The 19,866-nt window shown below is 38.6% G+C and overlaps 1 protein-coding gene across 3 annotated transcripts in view; it reads left to right on the plus strand.

Annotated features, from left to right (window-relative positions):
* The window catches only part of Topbp1 (DNA topoisomerase II binding protein 1), a 64,475-nt gene that overhangs the window by 18,341 nt on the left and 26,268 nt on the right, over positions 1 to 19,866 (plus strand). For all 3 annotated transcript variants that reach the window (XM_023706591.1, XM_023706596.1, XM_023706597.1), the window contains 10 exons: positions 2,696 to 3,051; positions 3,971 to 4,143; positions 7,711 to 7,919; positions 9,833 to 10,119; positions 11,312 to 11,485; positions 11,578 to 11,687; positions 14,713 to 14,836; positions 15,986 to 16,132; positions 16,242 to 16,335; positions 18,050 to 18,242. In XM_023706591.1, the coding sequence (XP_023562359.1) occupies positions 2,696 to 3,051; positions 3,971 to 4,143; positions 7,711 to 7,919; positions 9,833 to 10,119; positions 11,312 to 11,485; positions 11,578 to 11,687; positions 14,713 to 14,836; positions 15,986 to 16,132; positions 16,242 to 16,335; positions 18,050 to 18,242 (1,867 nt within the window). The remainder of the gene's footprint in view (positions 1 to 2,695; positions 3,052 to 3,970; positions 4,144 to 7,710; positions 7,920 to 9,832; positions 10,120 to 11,311; positions 11,486 to 11,577; positions 11,688 to 14,712; positions 14,837 to 15,985; positions 16,133 to 16,241; positions 16,336 to 18,049; positions 18,243 to 19,866) is intronic.

The raw sequence follows: 19,866 nt of genomic DNA on the forward strand, positions 1-19,866 counted from the left end.
TGTTTCATGTTTATGTCTAAACAATATGTGTATAGTTTCACTTTGTATCTATTTTAACTTACATAAATCATACCTGGTATTTTTTTCTACTACCCACCTATACCTAATAGAAAAAGTACTTATCTAATCTAGGTATATAGCTATGAATATACTACATCCAGATGGGTATGCCATAGTTTATTGCTTTTTCCACTGTGATGTTTTTCTTATGTCTCTTGTCACTAGAAACACTGAGGTTGTTCTTACGCATGTCTCCATGTTCACATGAACAAGAGTTTTTCTAGTCAGTAAACCCATTGACATAGTTGGCCAAGGGAATATGTATTTCTCATATACATAATATAGGTTGCTTTCTGAAGTTTACCACTGTATACTCTTTTATGTTAGTGTTATTTCATTTTCTGCTGTTTATTCCATTTTTCCACCCTCTAGCCCCTTACCCCTTACAATTGTTTTTGTCTTATTTTGGATAGATTAATCCTGCTCCTTTTTTTTTTTTTTTTTTCGGAACTGGGAATTGAACTCAGGCCCTTGAGCTTGCCAGGCAAGCACTTATTTTACTGAGCCATCTCCCCAGCCCCTTCCTTTTAATCCTGAATCCAATTCTGAACTCCATATCTTTTCCTCTATAGATTTAGAAGTTACATGTACTATTTATATTTTTAATGTTTACTCTTGCAACTTTAATGTGCATCATAATGAAATCTAAAGATTGGGCCTGGGAGATAGCTCAGTGACATAAACACCTGCCTGGCAAGCGCAAGGTCCTGAGTTTGATCCCTGCTCCTAAAAAAAAAAAAAAAAACCCTAAAGATAACTAGAAATTTTCTTATCCTCAGAAATCTTAAAGAGTACTTTAATAATCACAAGAAACACTTCCTAGCACACACAGCTTATGTGATTTTGTTTAATATTTTCGTAATCTTTTTAGTTTCATGATTAGGTGTTATTGTTCTTGTTTTATATGGTGAACAATGTGTTTTGGTTTACCAAGACATGTAACTGTCCCCTTCCCATATCTCATTTCTCATTTATAACTGTGTGACAAGACAAGTTGTAGAATCTTCTTAAAATCTGAGTTTTGTTTTGGAGGAAAAAAATGTATCTCTAATTCTAATTTCATAGTTAACAGCTCATTAATATAAGAACCTAGGCACAGTGCCTGCCTGGATGTGCATATCCTTTCTTTGAGACGGGTCTCACTAAGTAGTTCAGGCTAGCCTTGAACTCACTATGTCGCCTAGGTTGGCCTTAAACTCTCAGCGATCCCCTCTACCCTAGTCTCCCAAGTGCTGGGATTATCGGCATGTACCACCATGTTCTGCTTCAGTGAGTGAATCCTTGAATAGCGTCCAGCTTTTTGGAATTCCATGCAGGGTGAATGTTTTTACCTACAAGGGGTAAACAGTAAACATGTTAGGAATTATCGCTGCAGTCTGTTTCTGTCACATACTCTGTTTTTTTTTTAAATTTTTTTAAAATTTATTTATGTGTGTGTGTGTGTGTGTGTGTGTGGCCGGCTCAGCCCACCAGGGGGCAGGGCTGGCTGGCATGTGGTGCTGGGGGATTGAACCCCGGTCCCTGTGCTTAGCTCAGCTTGTTCTAAGTAGGTGCCTTAGACCACTGAGCCATCTCAGAAGCCCTCTGTTTTGTTTTGATAACTATTGAAAGATGTAAGAGTCTTAATTCCAAGACTGTTTAAAAACAGTCTGTGACCCGTTTGGGCTCCTTATCTGTGGTTTGCCAACCCCAGCCAGAAAGTATTACCTTCCACATGGCACTACTATAGAGTTTTCAAAATATCCTTTTATTTCTTTAAGCCTGTATCTGACAGTTTATTGCTTATTAAGAACTATATTCTAATATTTATATTTTTATATAGGTGCCATATATGTTTTCTTATACTACTCATCTGTCAGTCACCTTTATCCTAAAATGGTATCATTGAGATAATTTGTATGTGTCCTTGATCACTTATTCACTTAAATCTGGGGGCTGGGGAAAAAACTCAACAGTCTAAGAAACCCAGGATGTCTGGGTACACTGCGCCAGCCACTGAAACCGGGTTCGGTGATGCAAGCCTATAATCCCAGCTCTGGGGAGGCTGAGACAGGAGGATCACTGTGAGTCTGAGCTGCGTAGTGAGACCCTGTACCAAATACATGCATAAATAAATAAATAAATAAATGTTATTTTAGGAAAAAAAAAAGAAATATCTGCACAGAAGCTGATAGCTCTAACTTCTGTAAGAAACATCTTAGGAGTTTTTAGGAATAACTGATTTTTGTATTATTGCATTTATGTAGTTAGCTCCATGAAAAAGAAGTCTTAGTTATACTACTTAGGCCCATTAATTCTGTTTTTCCTTTAATATTTTCCCAGTGCTATTCTAAATGTAAAAGAGTTTTCAAATTAAGTCATACCTTATAGGTTCAGCATAACTTTCAGCTTATCCATGTCCAGCACTTTAGGAATACATAGAACTAACTTGCTTCCTCCTGGAAGATGGTGATATTGATGACGTCCTTGGTTACCCTGAGGATGGTGTAGATCCACATCCCTTCTTCATTGTGTACATTTAAGCCTTAGTTGGGTAAACCTCCAAATGGTCAGACTTGTTACATTAATGTCCTTATTTGAAATTGAACTTTAACTGTGAGATAAATTATCTGTTGGAAAACTTTTTCTCTTCCAGTGGAAGCTAACAAGTCTGAAGCTGTAGAGTCGGCAGTTGGGCCCTGTAATGGTTCTACTCATGTTGAGCCCTTTAATGATTCTACTCACATTTCTCTACAAGAAGAAAACCAGTCTTCCATCAGTCATTGCATCCCTGATGTTTCTACAGTTACAGAAGGCTTATTTAGCAGAAAGAGTTTCCTTATTTTAGGTTTTAGTGATGAAAATGAATGCAGTATTGCAAGCATCATACAGGAATATGCTGGAAAGATTGTCGCCCTCCCTACCAGAGTTGTTGCCGATTATGCTGTGGTGCCTTTGCTGGGGTGTGAAGTAGAGGCAACTGTGGGAGAAGTTGTTACAAACACGTGGCTGGTAAGAAAACTCTTAACAATCAGTGCGGTATTGAAGGATATTTGAATGAATGCCAAGAGTGTTAATGTTTAGTTCTTAGGCAGTTTATAAAAATTGACATTTAGGTTTGAGTAGCATCTTTACTTTTAGCAAAGGAAATGTTTAAAATACAAAATTGTGCGTTCCTCTTGTCTTGATCCTGGTCGAGTGGAGATTACTGTCCCAGGGATCACAGTAACAACCAACCTACCTGTGTACCTTCCTTCATTTCTTTCTTCCTTTTTTTGTTGTTGTTGTTGTTCTCTCTCTTTCTCTCTGTCTCTCTCTCTTTTGAGATAGGGTCTCATTGTGAAATTCAGGCTGGCCTTAAACTCACTGTATACTAGGTTGGCCTCCCAACTTCTTTCTGGCAATCTTCCTGCCTAAGCCTTCCAAGCTCAGTGATTATAGGCATGTGCCACCACACCTGCCTCTTAGCAGGCCACTCTGGGTCATCCCATACTGTTTATCTTTCCTTACAACCAAAGTATGTTGTTCATTTTCAACACATGCCTTTAATCCCAGCACTTAGGAGGCTTAGGCAGAATTGCTGTGAGTTTGAAGCCAGCCTGGACTACATAGCAAGTTCCAGGGCAGCCTGCACTACAAAGTTAGACTCTGTCTCAAAAAGAGAGATGAGAGGAAGAAAAATTGATAAATTAATACATTGGAAACAATTGATTTTGAGAAACGTTAGCTGCGATAATCTGTGTTTTTCAAATACCAGTGTAATGAATTGATGTCCATATTTTTTGTTAAATATTATTTTAGTTATATTGAAAATGAGCATAATGTTCATATTATATTAAAATTTCATTAAAACTGGTCCTGTAATTGAACCAGTGTTAATCGTTAGTTTTATCATCTAGGTTGACTTTACTGTTTTTCTTGTTTCTAAAAGGTTACTTGTATTGACTATCAGACTTTTCTTGATCCAAAGTCAAATCCTCTCTTCACACCAGTCCCAGTAATGACAGGAATGACTCCTTTAGAGGATTGTGTAATTTCATTCAGCCAGTGTGTTGGAGCAGAAAAGGATTCTTTGATATTCTTAGCAAATCACCTTGGAGCAAGGTATGGAATGGTTTTAGTATTCCTACTGTTGTGTGCTTTGTAGTTTGTTTTGACATACTAGAAAGCATTGTAAGTAGAATTTGGCTAGGTATTTTCATTATATTTGTCATTGAGGAATAGTATAGATGGCTCAAGGTGATGGAGGGCAAGATGTAGTGAGCTGGGTACATGGTGAACATTTGAGACTGTGCACATTGGCCAGATGTTACATACGCCTCTAGTCTTGATATTTGGGAAGCTGAGGCAGGAGACTCAAAAGTTTGAGACCAGGCTGGGCTATGTAGTGAGTTTGAGGCCAGCCTGGATTGCGTGGTGGGACCCTATTTGGAAATAGAAAAACAGACAATACGCTTCAGTGTGGCATTGACTTAGCAATCAGGAAAGGCACTGCTTAATGCTGATCCCTGCACTCATATTGACTGATGCTTATCTAAGCATTGTACCCTTCTGTGTACCATATAGGTTTTTTTATTCATCTGATAGTATACATTCATTGTTTCTCTTGTTTTCAGCCAGAAATGCAAATAGTAAGCAGAGATAATGAGTATCTTGAGTGAAAGAATGAATTTAACAAGTTACTTCTACAATCCATATTATCCCAGCCCTAATTTATTATCATCAGATAATGGCTATTTAAAAAAGCAGCAGGTGAATGTGGTACAGTCCTAGCTATCTAGCAGGCTGAGGCAGGAAGATCGCAAGTTTGAAACTAGTGTGGACAACTTTGCAAGATCCTATCACAAAATTTTAAAAGTGAGCGAGGGTGATGGGGCTGTAGGTCAGTGATGGAGTATTTGCCTAGCACACACAAGGTCTTATGTTCAACCCCAGAACCCCCTTCCAAAACAAAAAAAAAATGACGAAAGTAGAAGAGTAGTAATATCAATAAATACAAGTTGAGCTCTGCATTAAAATAAATACATTTAGATCATAAAAATTTCAACTACTTTTAAAATGATTCAGAAAATTGTGGAGGAATAGTGGGCAAAACAAGTAAATGTTTCAGAAAAGAAAAAGGTCAGTTTTACTGTCAGGCAGGTTGGAATTTATATCATAAATCATTAAAGAAAAGAGCATTGTAAATAATGCTGTTCATACTGAAAATATAAAGACTATGATTTTAAAAAACATGGTAAATCTTATTTTTCTTTTTTCTTTTTGCTGTAGTAAAACATACATTGCTAGTAGTTAATTTCCCTCGGAATACTTCCTCTTGCTCGAATCACATCTCATCATTCTTGCCACTTGTGAAGTAGTTTTAATAAAGTCATTTTTCATGAGTTTTTTTAGTTATGTTGTTCAAATCAGTTCAAAACAAATTACCTTTCGTGGTCATTGTGACTCTGGAGAAGATCCAGAAGGCCCGTGGAGCTAGATCGGGTGAGCATGATGGGGGAGGGCACACCTCCTGTAGCTTGGCAGACCTGCCTTTCCCTTGGGTACTGTTTGGCAGTAGCAGTCACTGAATTTTTGATCATACCTCATAAAGACATTCAACAAAACAAGCTTTCCAAAGCTGCTCCAGAAAGTGGCAAGAATGGTGGGATCACAATGTTAAGAGCTGGTGGGAGAATTTTGAGAGATATGGCAATGTGTGCTTTGCTTAGTAATGAATTTTAAAAATTTGAATGTTCACTGTATACTTTGATCACACCTCATATGTATATACTAAATAAAGACGATACTTAAAAGACAAAAATAACAGGAAATGTGAAGAATTGAAAACTTGATTTTACTCTTAAAATGTTATTTCCCATTAAGAGTAAAATTAAATGATTAGGTACAGATTTGGGTGAGAAAACATGTTGGGAGGGAGAGCAGGAATTATTATCAAAGACTGTTAGGGAAGGTGGTGTCAACAATAGCTCCACTTGCCAAATACAGGAAAATTTAGATATCATTGAGGATAATACACTGAATTGAGACACATCACATAGTATTGAAATCATGACTTCACAGTGGTACTGTAGTGGTACCACCTGGGGTACCCCCTAGTTGGCCACCTTTGAAAAGTGCTGAGGAACCTTTTATTTTGAAGGCTGGCCAAAGGAAAAAGGATATCTATTATCCTCCCATTTCCTGCCAGTGTGCCTCAGGAAGCAGATAAGGCAAAATTGTCCTTTCTAGGGATATTCTAAAAAATAAGAGAGGATAGGATTATAAGCCCTAATGGTGAAGGAATGTAGGCATTGATGATCAGTAGTTAACACAGTAAAAAGACAATCAGGTTAAGCCATCACCTTGAAGTCTTACCAAAATTACCAAGCCTGTGTCTGATGCCTGTTGATCCAGCTATTGATCTGTAGGAATTGTTCACAGAAGAACATGTTAAATTACATTACAGTGATAAATCAGCAAAATCCAGGCTTGCTTGGATTTTAGAATTGCTAATAAAAGCAGTTCTGTGGTATAAATACTCCAGTCTCTTCCACATAGCATCTTCCCTTAGTGTATATGGAAGAAATGAAGACTGTAGGGGAGCTACAACATGAAAAGGTGCAGTATGCGATTAATGAACAGTGAAGGAGTGATTGCCATAAGTGTTCAAACAGTGGTGACCATTAAGATAAAGGGAAGGAAATTGGATGGCATACTGGAGAGATTCAGGGGTGGCCAGCAAGATTGTATCTTGACCTAGATGGTGAGTATTATGGCTTGTACCTTGTAATAATTCATTAAGGGCTGGCCAAATAGCTCAGTGGATTAAAGTGCCTGCAAGCAGGCCCAGGCCCAGAGATGCCAGGGGTTTGATCCCCAGGCCTGTGTACCAGCCCCACCCCGGGGCGCACTGAGACAGCAATTGAGACTGGGCGTGGTGGCATACGCCTGTAATCCAAGCTCTTGGGAGGCTGTAAACAGACTGATCACTACGAGTCTAGTCTGTGTAGTGAGACCCTGAACACCATGTAGACCCTTCCCTAAAATACAAAAAATAAATAAAATAATTCATTAAGCTGTGTGTGTGTGTGTGTGTGTGTGTGTGTGTGTGTGTGTGTATTTGGTATGTTCTGTATTTTCATTTTATTAAATCGATTTTTAAAAACAAATTGCAGAAAATAAAAACATGACAACAGAATCCATTTGATACAACTAAAGCAGTGCTTAGAAAAATTGAATAAAGTGACTGTGCAGAAAATTAATACACAAAAATCCATAACCTTCATTCATATAAACAACCAAAGAACCAACTGCAATTACATGTGAAAAATAGTGGGGGGATATATATGTATACATACATATATATGGATATATGTGTATATATATATAATGTTACTTATATTTTGCTCCTATATTTGTTCCTTGCCTCCTTTCAGGGGAAAAGATGGGTGGATAATGACTAATTAAGGAGGTACTGTACTTAGTCTTGAAAGTCTAACTCTGTATGGAAGTTATTTGGTATAGCAATATAATTTTATCCTAGAATAGTCCTTGTAAGGAGATTCGTAAGGATTTCATGCGGAATGTGCTAATTTTTAGTCAGTATGTTTTCTTAAACTTAAGTAACTTAATAGAACCTTTGTCTCATTTTGTTTGTGACCATTTGATTCTCTTTTAATAAAATTTCAGTGTTCAAGAATACTTTGTCCGCAAATCCAATGCAAAGAAAGGCATGCTTGCCAGTACACACCTTATATTGAAAGAACCAGTTGGTTCCAAGTACGAAGCTGCAAAGAAGTGGAATTTACCGGCAGTCACTATAGCTTGGCTGTTGGAGACTGCGCGGACGGGAAGGCGAGCAGATGAAAGCCGTTTCCTGATCGAAAATTCATCTACAGGTTATTGCTTTTATTTTATTCCGTGTATACACTTTATTACTTGATAGTTTCTGGGATACGCATGTTCCATAATTTGTTTTAGGAGACATTGTTTATTTCTGCTTTTCATTTTGGGTACAGTAATCCACTATTGAGCAGTTGATACTGGATGGCAAAATGAATGTGTATCTGTATCACAAATGCTTAATTTGCATTGTATTATCAGCCTTAGGTATTATCTGAAAGCTAGTGGGTGGGTGCAAAACATTGAAAGAATGTTGGAGGGTGAGTTTGAAGGTGAAAGGTGTAAGCTTTTATCCCTTTTATTGTTAGTTCCTTCTGTGGCTTATACTAACCACTTAACCTGATGTGTTCCTTTCCTGCTTTTCTTCAGGCTTTTGTACATTTCTTTAAAACCATTTAAGGCTCAGTGGCTCTTCCAGTTGTTTTCTTTTCCCAGTGCTGGTGATTGGACCCCCAGGCAAGCACTGCCCTTGTCTTGCTAAAACATTTTGTTTGCAGGATGTGGTGGTGCATGCCTGTAATCCCAGCATTGGAAGGCTGAGGCAGGAGGATTACTATGAGTTGAGGCCAGCCTGGGCTACAAAGTGAGTTCAAGGCCAGCTTCAGTTGCATAGTGAATGTCCCTTTCGAAAACACACACACACACACACACACACACACACACACACTCTCACACACATGAGAAACAAACATTTTGTGTTGCCTTTGTATGGTTCTTAGTCCGTTGAACTGCAGCTTCTTTAAGGCACACATAAGTATGTCCTGTGCAGTCTGTATCTGCACTGTTTAGCATCAGGCTGGCATGGAGGAGTCATGGGAGAGTGAGTTTTGTTCTTATGTTCTGTAATGAGAGAGGGTGGAAAGAGGCAGTGGTGGGGTGACACAAATAACCTCTATAAGATGACATCATGGGCAAATTTAGAGGATAGGTCAGTAACTTAGGAACAGTTCTCAGAGCCTTAAGTATTCACCCAACTAGAATGGGAATTTATGATGGACATACAAGTTGAGTATAGGTCATATTAAAGTTTCTTGGTAGACTACAAAACTTGACTGTAGTTGGGGTTTTTGTTGTGTTTTGTGGTGTGGGAGATGGAACCCAGAACCTAGCTCATGCTAGGCAAGTGCTCTGCCACTGAGCTATATCCTCAGGTTTTTTTACTTTTTTTTATTCTTGTGTTGACTAAGTTGACGTTTATGGATGCGATTATGGCAAGTGGGTTTATTGAGAAAATTGTATTGTTTCACAAAATGAAATAGGAAGCCTGTGTTCATTATTTGTCTTAATTAATGGTTTTCCAATGCAGTGTATGTTTTAACACATTACTTGGTTTACTTCTTAAAGACTAGGAGTATAACTTCATGATTTAACATGTTCCTGAGGACTTGACTTGGCAACTACTATAACCCCAGCATTTTGAATGCTGAGGCAGGAGGGTCACTGAGTTAAAGGTCAGCCTGAGCTACAGAGTGAATTCAGGGCCAATGGAACTACATAGTGAATTCCTACCGCAATAAACCAAAAAGCAAATAAATGAAAAAATAGGGCTGGGCAGATAGCTCAGCAGCTTAAGTGCCCGCCTGGCAAGCATAAGGTCCCAAGTTCAATCACCAGTACCACAAAAAAAAAAATAATAATAATTAAAATATAGAGAAATTATGTTCCAGTGAGATACAAGAACATTACTTTAAAAAAAAAAAAAACAAAACAATTTACCTATTCTATTTATTTTTTTATTTTTCGGTGGAACTGGGGATTGAACTCAGGCCCTAGCACTTGCCAGGGAAGCGCTTATTGCACTGAGCCATCTCCCCAGCCCCCAAGAACATTATTTTTTGTGTGCTTCTTTGGAGAAAACAAAATGGATAGTAGTGACTCATACTTGTTTCTCTTCAATTTAAATCTTTAGAACAAACATTGGAAACTGAAATAACAAATGGAAAGACTCTAAATACAGATACTTCAGCACATACTGCCACGCATATGGAACCTCCAAGAAAAATGGCCGTTACCCCTTTGGACATGAACCGCTTTCAGAGTAAAGCATTTCGTGCTGTGCTCTCACACCACACTGGGCAGGCTGCAGCCTCTCCTGTGGCAGGAAAGCCCCTTCAGAAGGAGCCCTCGGTACACCTGGACACACCGTCCAAATTTCTGTCAAAGGACAAACTGTTTAAGCCTTCCTTTGATGTGAAAGTAAGTTTTAAAGTAGTCCTAAAGTAACAATTTTACATTTTATAAAGTTAAAGCCTTAAATTGTGCAGTGTATGATAAATTTCCCAGAGATATTGACAGGTAAACGTATAATACAGTCTGAATACTGAAGTCTATGGTTATAATGGACTGAAAATTCAAAGTAACAGCCGTCTGTATGGTATGAAAGCAGAATGTCCTGGATCAAGTCATAAGTGTGCCGAGAACTGTGTAATTCTGGACTAGTGGCATTCCCTCATCTGATTCTTTTTTTTTAAATGTATCTTAGTACAGGGTCTCACAGTGGAGATCGGACTCAGTGATTTTCCTGTTTTCAGCCTCCCAAGTGCTGGGATTACAGTCTCGTGCCACCACACCCAATCTCAGTCACCATCTCAGCATGCCCCAGGGGCAGGGCTGACTTGGCATGCCGGGGAACGAACCCTTGCTGCTGCGCTCTGCCTATGCAGGCGCTTTAATCCACTGAGCTATCTGGCTGGCCCTTTCTCATTGGATTCTTAAAATAAACCTGTCAGTTTTCAGAGCAAATATTGGCTTCTTTGTATAAAAGGAGAAAGTCATATTCATATAGGTTAAACGCACTGCCTAGAAGGGACGGCAAACCTTGTAGACTTTTCAGTGGTGCAGCCCACTCTGGCCAGATGCAGAAGACAGTGAGCAGGCCAGTTGGGCAGTAGCTTTCAGGAGGGTGTTGTGGGTGCCTTGGGTGCAGGAATATATTTTATGCAATTGAAGATTTTTCACAATTCTCATCTTACGCTGGCTTCTTTTTGTCTTACACTTTGTCTCATTTATATCCATCCCTGAGGGTTTCCTAGTTTTATTTTTGTGTCCTTTATTTTTTATTTTATTTTTTTTTTTTGTGTGTGTCCTTTATTTTAACTCTTAAGACTCAGGTAAGTGTGGCATGAACTGTTAAAATCTAAGTCTAGTAGTTTCCTTGAACAGGTTTGCTGGATAGTAGGGATTTATTTTTTTCTACATAATATACAGGTATAAATGATAATTCGTTCTTTTTGTTGTTTGGGTGAAAACCAGAGGTGATTAGTGCTATAATGCATAAATATGAGGAGTTCCTGCTCCTTTTTATACCCCTCGGCCTTCCATCCTCTCCTTCCTTGCTGCTTTCTTTTCCTCCTCACCCTCCAACTTTCCCTGTCTTTCAAATACATAGGATGCACTTGCAGCCTTGGAAACGCCCGGAGGTCCTAGCAAACAGAAGAAGAAACTAAGCCCACCACTCTCTGAAGTCATTGTCAGAAATCTGAAACTTGCTTTGGTAAATAGCTCTCGAAATGCTGCCGCTCTTTCTGCCAGCCCTCAACTGAAGAATACCCAATCAGAAAAGGTAGACTTGTTCTCTTATTCTGTAGAAATTTTAGTGAAAACACAAACAACAGTGTCTCTAATCTTTTTTCGTTTCGGGGTCCCCATGTACAGGAAGAAGCTCCAAAGCCACTTCACAAGGTTGTGATATGTGTGAGTAAGAAGCTCAGCAAGAAGCAGAGTGAGCTCAATGGCATCGCAGCCTGTCTGGGAGCAGATTACAGGTAGTGCACGTCGTCTGTCTGGAGATAATGTGGCCTCAGGAAACCCAGAGTCGTTGACAGCATTCTTAAGAACACATGTGGTTTTGGTTTTTAGTTGGTAATGCTATCTGTAAAGTCTCCTGTTGATTTGTAACTTACCACCTTATTTGAAGATAGCTTCTCATTCTTCCATTCATGTATGTGTATTTTTTAGGGTTTATTTAACAAATATTTGAGATCCTGTGTTCCACTAACTATTCTGGAAACTTGGAATTCATGAATGATCAGTAGAATTTAAAAGTTCCTGTGTTCAGTTTCTAGTCCAGTAATAGTCTGGGACCTGAGATTAATCTTGTTTTAACTTTAATGATTTTCAGATTAGAGCTCTTCTATGTATAGTACCAAGTACTCCAGGGCCCTCCTGAATGCAGATGGGCTGTTTTCAAAAAGCGTGTTTTAATTTGTGTCTTTTTTTAAGTTCTTTTTCTTAAGGGCATAGAACTGGTGATGTAGCTCAGGGGTAAAGCACCTGCTTAGTGTTCCTGAGGCTCTTGGTTCAGTGCCCAGCACTGCCAGTCAGACAGACAGACAGATACAGGACCCTGCTATGATGCCCAGGGCCTGCCTTAGTCTTTTTAATAGTTGGGACTATAGGCACACGCCTGGCCAATATGCATCATTTTTAAGACTTTAGAGACAGTCTGTTAGATCTACCACCAACCTGGAAGTGTAAGCTAGAGACAGCGCCCTAGTTAACAGAGAGACTCTTGCTTTTTCCCTCTGTTGATTGCTAGTGTCCAGCTGTCTGTAAGTACTGTAGTGGTTGGCTTTGTAGCTGTGAGTTTGAGAAATAGATTTAGTTTTATCTTCCGCTTTAATTTTATCTCAGTTTTCTACGTGATAAAGAAATTGGGCCAGTAGAGTATAAATATAAAATTGTCTATGATAGTTGTAAGCATCTAAGTGTTTAATGCATCTATTGTGGGCTAGTGAAGTTTTCTTATTATTTATATAATGATATCTTTTATAATATCATCATTATTATTTCACCTGATAATGATGATCTCAAGATACATCTATTTACTTAGAAATGTCTCTAGTATATTCTTCTTTATGGCTGAGTAATACTCCATTGTGTAAAAACCCCACATCTTTATCCATTGATGGGCATCTGGGTTGTTTTCAAAATTTAACTATTACAAACTGTGCTGCTATAAACATGGGTGTGCATATATTGCTGTGGCATGGTGCTTTTGGTTCTTTCGGGAAGATACCAAGAAGGGCTATAGCTTGCTCAGTCAGGTGGAACCTCTAGTCCTCGTTTTTTGAGCAGTTTTCACACTGGTTTCCACAGTGGTTGCATCAGTCTATGCTCTCACCAAAGGTAGAGAATGTGAATACATTATTTTAACAACCAGTCACCCCTACCACCCATAAACAAATTTCTGAAGTACCTTTTGGAGCAGTGACAGTGATGCCAGGCATGGTGGCACATGTGTGTAATCCCAGCACCTGGGAGGCTGAGGCAGGAGGATCACCACAAGGTTGAAGCTACCCTGGGCTTCAAAGTAAGCTCAAGACCAGGTTGGACTACACAGGAGACCCTGTCTCAAAAAAAAAAAACAAACCACAAGTGGTAAAAGCACTTGCCTGGACCGAGGTTGGTGGGCTGACCATCTGTTTTTATGGTAGAGTTTGATTGGAACCTAGCAATGTCTGTTGTATATTGTTTTTTGATTGCCTTCATCCAATAAGGCAGAAGTTGAGTAGTCACAAATGAAATTGACCTGCAGGGCCTAAGATATTTGCCACCCAGCCTGTAAGGAAAATCTGCCCATCCATGATCTGTACCATCTACAGCAACTAGTAAAGGACTTTGGAGAACCACAACTCATAGCTTCTATGCCAGTTATCACAGTGACATTAAAAGGTAAATCAAGTTGATTCAAGTGAAAGCTCCTCTATTTTTCTGAATTATCTGGATTATTTAATATTTCAATAAACTTACTGGGTTTGCTGGTGACACAGTTGCAATCCCAGCATTGCTGAGGGTGAGGAGGAGGATTGCCATGAGTTTAAGGCCAGCCTAAACTACATAATGAGACCCTGTCTCAAAAAAACCTTTACTTTATTTATTTATTTGGTACAAGATCTGTGCAACTCAGACTCACAGTGATCCTTCCGTCTCAGCCTCCCCAGCACTGGAATTACAGGCATGTATCACCACACCCAGTTTCTGTGGCTGGCAAGGCATGCCCAGTGTTCTAGGGCCTGCACAACATGCAGTACTGGGGATCAAACCTGGGTCTTTGCACTTCTCAGGCAGGCATTTAGACTGCTCAACTATCTCCCCAGCACTCTTTATTTATTTAAAGGAAATATCAAAGTACTGGTATTTAAGTACTTTAATTTACTTGACAGCTATTAGAGACAGTCATTAGTCCTAATGAATTAATCAGCTATATTTTTAATATTTTGAAGGATCCACAGGGCAGTGGAAAAAAGATAACTTATTATTTAGATGCTTCTAATATTACTTAATTTGTTTACCTTTGCCTATTTGAAAGCAAGCCTCTTTCCCCTCACATTTGTATGCAGCTTATGTGCCCCAGGGCGATGTGGCACTCACAGCCATAATCCCAGCATTAGATCATGAGTTAATCACAACCTCTAGGAGCTGCTTCATGGCTGCTTGTGGCTTTGAGGGGGACAACTAGACAAACCATTAACACTGGGGAAAAATAAAGTGGTTTTACATATAATTACCAAAATAACTTTTATGAACACTTCATATATTTTCCATTTCCCAAATAACAAATATCCCAGAACCTTTCAAACTTACTTTGACATCTGAATATAAACAATAAAAACAATGAGATGTATACATAGAATCTGCTAATAAGTAAATGTACAGTTTGATGGTCTTGCTTACTCTAATTCTGAAAGTTTTGTGTAGGTCAGGATACTGTGTTCATAGTGAATAGTCAGTTTAACCAGTGCGGATATTTCTCTTAGTTATTCATTTTCTTGTATTTGGTTATTTCAGGTGGAGTTTTGATGAGACAGTGACACATTTCATCTATCAAGGCCGGGCAAATGATAGCAATCGAGAATATAAATCTGTAAAGGAAAGAGGAATACACATTGTTTCAGAGCACTGGCTTTTAGAAGTAAGTGATACCCTTCTCCATTCTGTTTAATTGGAAATACATACATATTTCAGAGTATAGGCCAGATCAGGGTATATAGTGTGATAATCTTGGCTAACTGGTAGGTACATTACGGCAAGTACACATGGTAGAGCACTTAACCTTATAGCTGGAAAGTAGAAGAGAAAAAGGGGCCTAGGGTCCACTATCCCTTCATGGGCATGTCCCAGACACTTCCTACTTTTGTGCCAGGCTGACCAAGTCTCTGACACATGGGCTTTTGGAGGATAATAAAGATGTAAACCGGGCTGGCGAGATGGCTCAGTGGTCTAAAGCACCTACTTGGAACAAGCTTTGGCAAAGCACAGAGACCATGGTTCGATCCCCCAGCACCACATGCCAGCCAGCCCCCCTGGTGGGCTGAGCTGGCCACACACACACACACACACACACAATAAATAAATAAATGTTTAAAAAAAAAATAAAAATAAAGATGTAAACCATATCAGAGTTCACATTTCCTTTTCAGTTGTTTTCTCCCCCCAGTCCTGGGAATTGAACCCAAGGATTGCCCACATACATCCCTAGCTCTTTTTGAATTTTATTTCAACACAGGGTCTAAGTTGCCCAAGCTGGCCTTGATCTTGCAATCCTCCTGCCTTAGCCCCAAGTAACTGATATTACAGGTCTGTGCCACTACACCCAGGTCACATTTCATACAGATCTTTAATGAGTAATCCTTCTAACTTTGATTCCATTCAGTAATTAAAAGTGGTGTAGGAGGTGGGGCTATAGCATAGTGGCACAGTGCTTGCGGTCCTGAGTTCCATTCCCAGTACAAAAAAAAAGCTAAAAATGGTACAAATGAAAATTTTATAATTTGAGAATTTCATAGAAATTTTCACAAAAACAAACAAACAAAAAAAAGAATAAGTACTCATAAAGGGGCCGGGGAGATGGCAGAATAAGCATTTCCCTGACAAGCGCAAAGGCCTGAGTTCAATCCCCAGTTCCACAAAAAAAAAAAAAAAAGAAATTTTCACTGTAAACTAAAATTCTTTAACTTTGTAAACCTTTGTCATCTTTGAACATACTATATTGTCTTCATTATCCTGTTTAACATGTTTCACTTGCTAAGGTCCTGTTTTAATGCACACCATTGTATTGCAGTGTGCCCGAGAATATAAGCATCTTCCTGAATCCCTTTATCCTCATACTTACAATCCCAAAATGAGCCTAGATATCAGCGCTGTGCACGATGACCGACCCTGTAATGGTCAGGTACTTTCAGCTGGCTCTGCAGCAAAGGACAGTGAGGTAGGTGATTTGGACAACATGTACCCCTCCTTGGCAGGACAAATAATCATAGATTTCTGTGAGGTCTTACGGCTTCATTTGAGGAATTACAATTTTTCTCTTTGAATAGCTAGATCATTTGCCTAATGAAGAAAATGATGTGGACCACATCACTACCACTAACAAAGAATCAAATGAAAGTGGAAAGAATGATTCTAAAGGAGGTAAAGTGTTTTAAATTACAAAAAGAAATATTTTTATAAATGCATCTTATATACAAAACTTAATTTCAGGGCTGGCCAAATATCTCAGCGGATTAAAGCACCTGCAAGCAGGTGCAGGGGCCTGCCATGCTGGGTGTGCTGAGATGGCAATTTGAGACTGGCGAGGTGGCGTGCCCCTGTAATCCTAGCACTTGGGAGGCTGCAAACAGGAGAATCACTGTGAGTCTGATCTAGTAGTGAGATCCTGAACACCCTGTAGATCCTTCCCAAAAATACAGAAAAACTTAATTTCATCGGATAGAAAAATAAAATTAGCTGTATTGCTAAATACTAGCAAAGCATATATTATGAGGATTGATTCTGGATTTTATTAGTTATTAAGTAGTAATTTGTAAACTAATGATTTAAGACACCTATAGAACTTATCAAACTAGGTATCTTACAGTTAGTATGATACAGTTCTATCCCATTAAAGATATTAATGATTTTCTAAAAAATTATTAACATAATAAAGCTACAGGAGAAAGTATGAAGAGTTTCTCTCACCCTTGTTTCCCAGTATTATTAGTTATCTTCTAGAGCTGTTTTATGTATATATAATTACATGTATACTATGTGTGTTTTCTATTTCCCCATCTTTTAAAAAAACATCAAGTGTTGGCTAACACACACCCTTCTTTATTTCTGTGGTGCTTGGGGATCAAACCCAGGGAAGCACTGTGCACCACTGAGTTACAGGTGAGCATGCTAGCTAAGCACTCTTTACCACTGAAGACAGCCCAGCACCTGTGTATGCTGCCTTATAACTTGATCTTTTTGTTTAATAGTTTAGCTTTGGGATGGTTTCATACTGTGACAGGCAAACCTTGGGTGTACGGTACTGTGGGCTTAGTACCAGACCATGCAAATGTCACAATAAAGCCAGTCACATACATTTTTTTAGTTTTTCAGTGCATATAAAACAGTTTCCTAAAAAGAAAAAAAAAACAATTGTTAGAAAATGCTAATGACCGTCTGAGTCTTCAGGGAGACATAATATTCCTGCTGATAAAGGGTCTTGCCTGTACTATCTGATAAGGTCACAGTGATTGTTGAAACATTTGCCAACACTGTTCCTTTCACAAAAGTATTCTCTGTAGCGTATACAGGTTATTTTTAATTTCTTACTATTACAGTGCTACATTTAATAACTTTATAGGTATACCTGCTCTCTTTAATAGATTAATACCTATTCAACCTATCCTACAGAGTCTGCCTCTGACATCCCTAGCTAATTCTATTCTGTTCTTTCTAAAAGCAGTTAATGTCTACTTCAGTGTCTATTAAAAAAGCCAAAGGACTTGTATGTTGTTCCCTTGTTTTCATCGACTATAGTTGAAAGCGAAGCACATCCATAGGTGACTGTCTTTTGTCTTAGGGTGTGGTATGTGTTATGAGAATGGATTGGGAGCAGACAGGGTGCTCTACAAAAGGATGCATCGCTACAGAGCTTTAAAGGGCTTCCACATTCTTTCATATGCAGTCCTGTGGTAAAGGCTGCCTTATATTCTGATGCTCTCTAGAGTTCATAGCCTTAGAACATTACTGTCATCTCTGATAATTATTTAGTAAACGTCAAGCCAATAAATTTGTGTTCAACCAGATCTAGACAAAATAGTTAATGTGAGACATCTCATGAAAAGAAGTGTACCTTGACTGGTATATTTGTTTCAAGTTCTGACACAGACCTTGGAGATGAGAGAGAACTTCCAAAAGCAGCTACAGGAGATAATGTCTGCAACCTCCATAGTGAAACCCCAAGGTCAAAGGACTTCCCTGTCAAGAAGTGGTTGTAACAGTGCCTCTTCAACACCTGAAAGCACTCGCTCCACTCGAAATGGGCGGAGTAGAGTCCTAGAGGCGTTGAGGTATGTACCTGTCACTGATGGAGGAAGTACTAGGTGATTTGAGAGCAGTACCTAGTTATTCTGTTTGATGAGTTAGAGTAATTTTTTTAATAAACAGTATAACAGAAGTTTAGAATGTTAAGACCAGTGAAAGTATTGTGTTATTAGGCCTTATTTTGTCCAAACAACATGTAGTAAATTCCATTATTTCCATTGATTATGTCCTGCTGAGTAGATTTTCTTTCCTTTGCTCCTAGCAGTTTTAGACTTCTTACTTAGAGGTAGGAGGCTAACACAGAGGTTTGTCCTATTGGAAGCAACTGATTCAAAAAAGAGACATGATTAATACTTTTTATTGTGGAAAAATCAATAGAGATAGAAATGATTTTAAGATCCACTTTATCTGATTTGAAAATCCTCCCTGTTCTTTAGTATTAGTATTAAACAGTGAATATACATATATATATATATATATATATATATATACACACATACACACACATTTTACAGTTATTTCTTATTAGAAGTTTGTATGTATTTTTGGACTCTAAATCTATCTTCTAGAAAAGGTGGCTACAGTTCTTAAACACATTTATCTCGTCATTCTTGGCACTTGGCGAAGCAGTTTTGCAAGTCCTCTTTCATTAGTGTCTTTATGAAGTCTGATAAAAAAGTCATGTGCTTTAAATTCACTAATAAAATTTATCTAATACAGGAAAATTCTCTAATTGTGTGATGAGTGTAAGAGGATTATATCTTCCTGTTGATTAATGGAAGTCTTGGTTTTCTTTTGCTGAGGCCAGTTATTTACATTAGTGCTGAGTAAAGTGGCTTTTTAATATATAGCGCAGTTCATGTTTTATCATAGAGCATTCAAGTCCTATGCCAAGGGCCGGGGAGATAGCTCAGTAGAATAAGTGCAAGGTCCTGAGTTCAATCCCTGGTGCCACAAAAAAAAAAAAAGTCCTATGCCAACTCAGCATGAGTAAATAGGCTCTGAGAATGTCTGTCTTCCTTCTATTAGAGGCAAAGGAACTTTCCGGTCACCATCATCAGTTGGTCAGTTTTTTTTTTTTTTATCTTCATGTGAATCTGTTATGATTATACCATATGATTGTACCAAAAAATTCAGTATAAGGTTGGTCCACCTTAGATTCTGGGAAATATGGTCAGCAAGGGCCAAAAGACCTTCTGAGAAGGAAGCCTTTACAGCAAGCTTCTCATTTAATTATAGTTCTTATAATTTCAAATGATTAAAAATACAACTATTCAAACCAACCATGATTTTCTAAATATTACCATGTTTCACGTAGTGAAGAAATACAGTGTTTTTAAATGTAGCAGTTACTTTAGAAGTTTAAAGAAATTGATAGTGTTGGCTAGCCATGGTGGCACACAACTATAATCCCAGCACTTGGGAGACTGAGGCAGGAGAATAGCTATGAGCTCAAGGCCAACTTGAACTACACAGTGAAACCCTGTATCAAAAAAAAAAATCAAAATTGTTTTGTGTTAAACTTTCCTTATGAGGGCTGGCCAGACTGCTCAGCGGATTAAACTACCTACTTAGGCAGACACAGGGACCAGGGTTCCATCCCTGCTGTGTCGTGCTGCCCCGCCCCCAAGGCATGCTGGGACAGTGATT

The sequence above is a fragment of the Octodon degus genome, unplaced genomic scaffold (assembly GCF_000260255.1).
Source record: "Octodon degus isolate 3935 unplaced genomic scaffold, OctDeg1.0 scaffold00008, whole genome shotgun sequence".
In the NCBI taxonomy this organism is placed as follows: Eukaryota; Metazoa; Chordata; class Mammalia; order Rodentia; family Octodontidae; genus Octodon; species Octodon degus.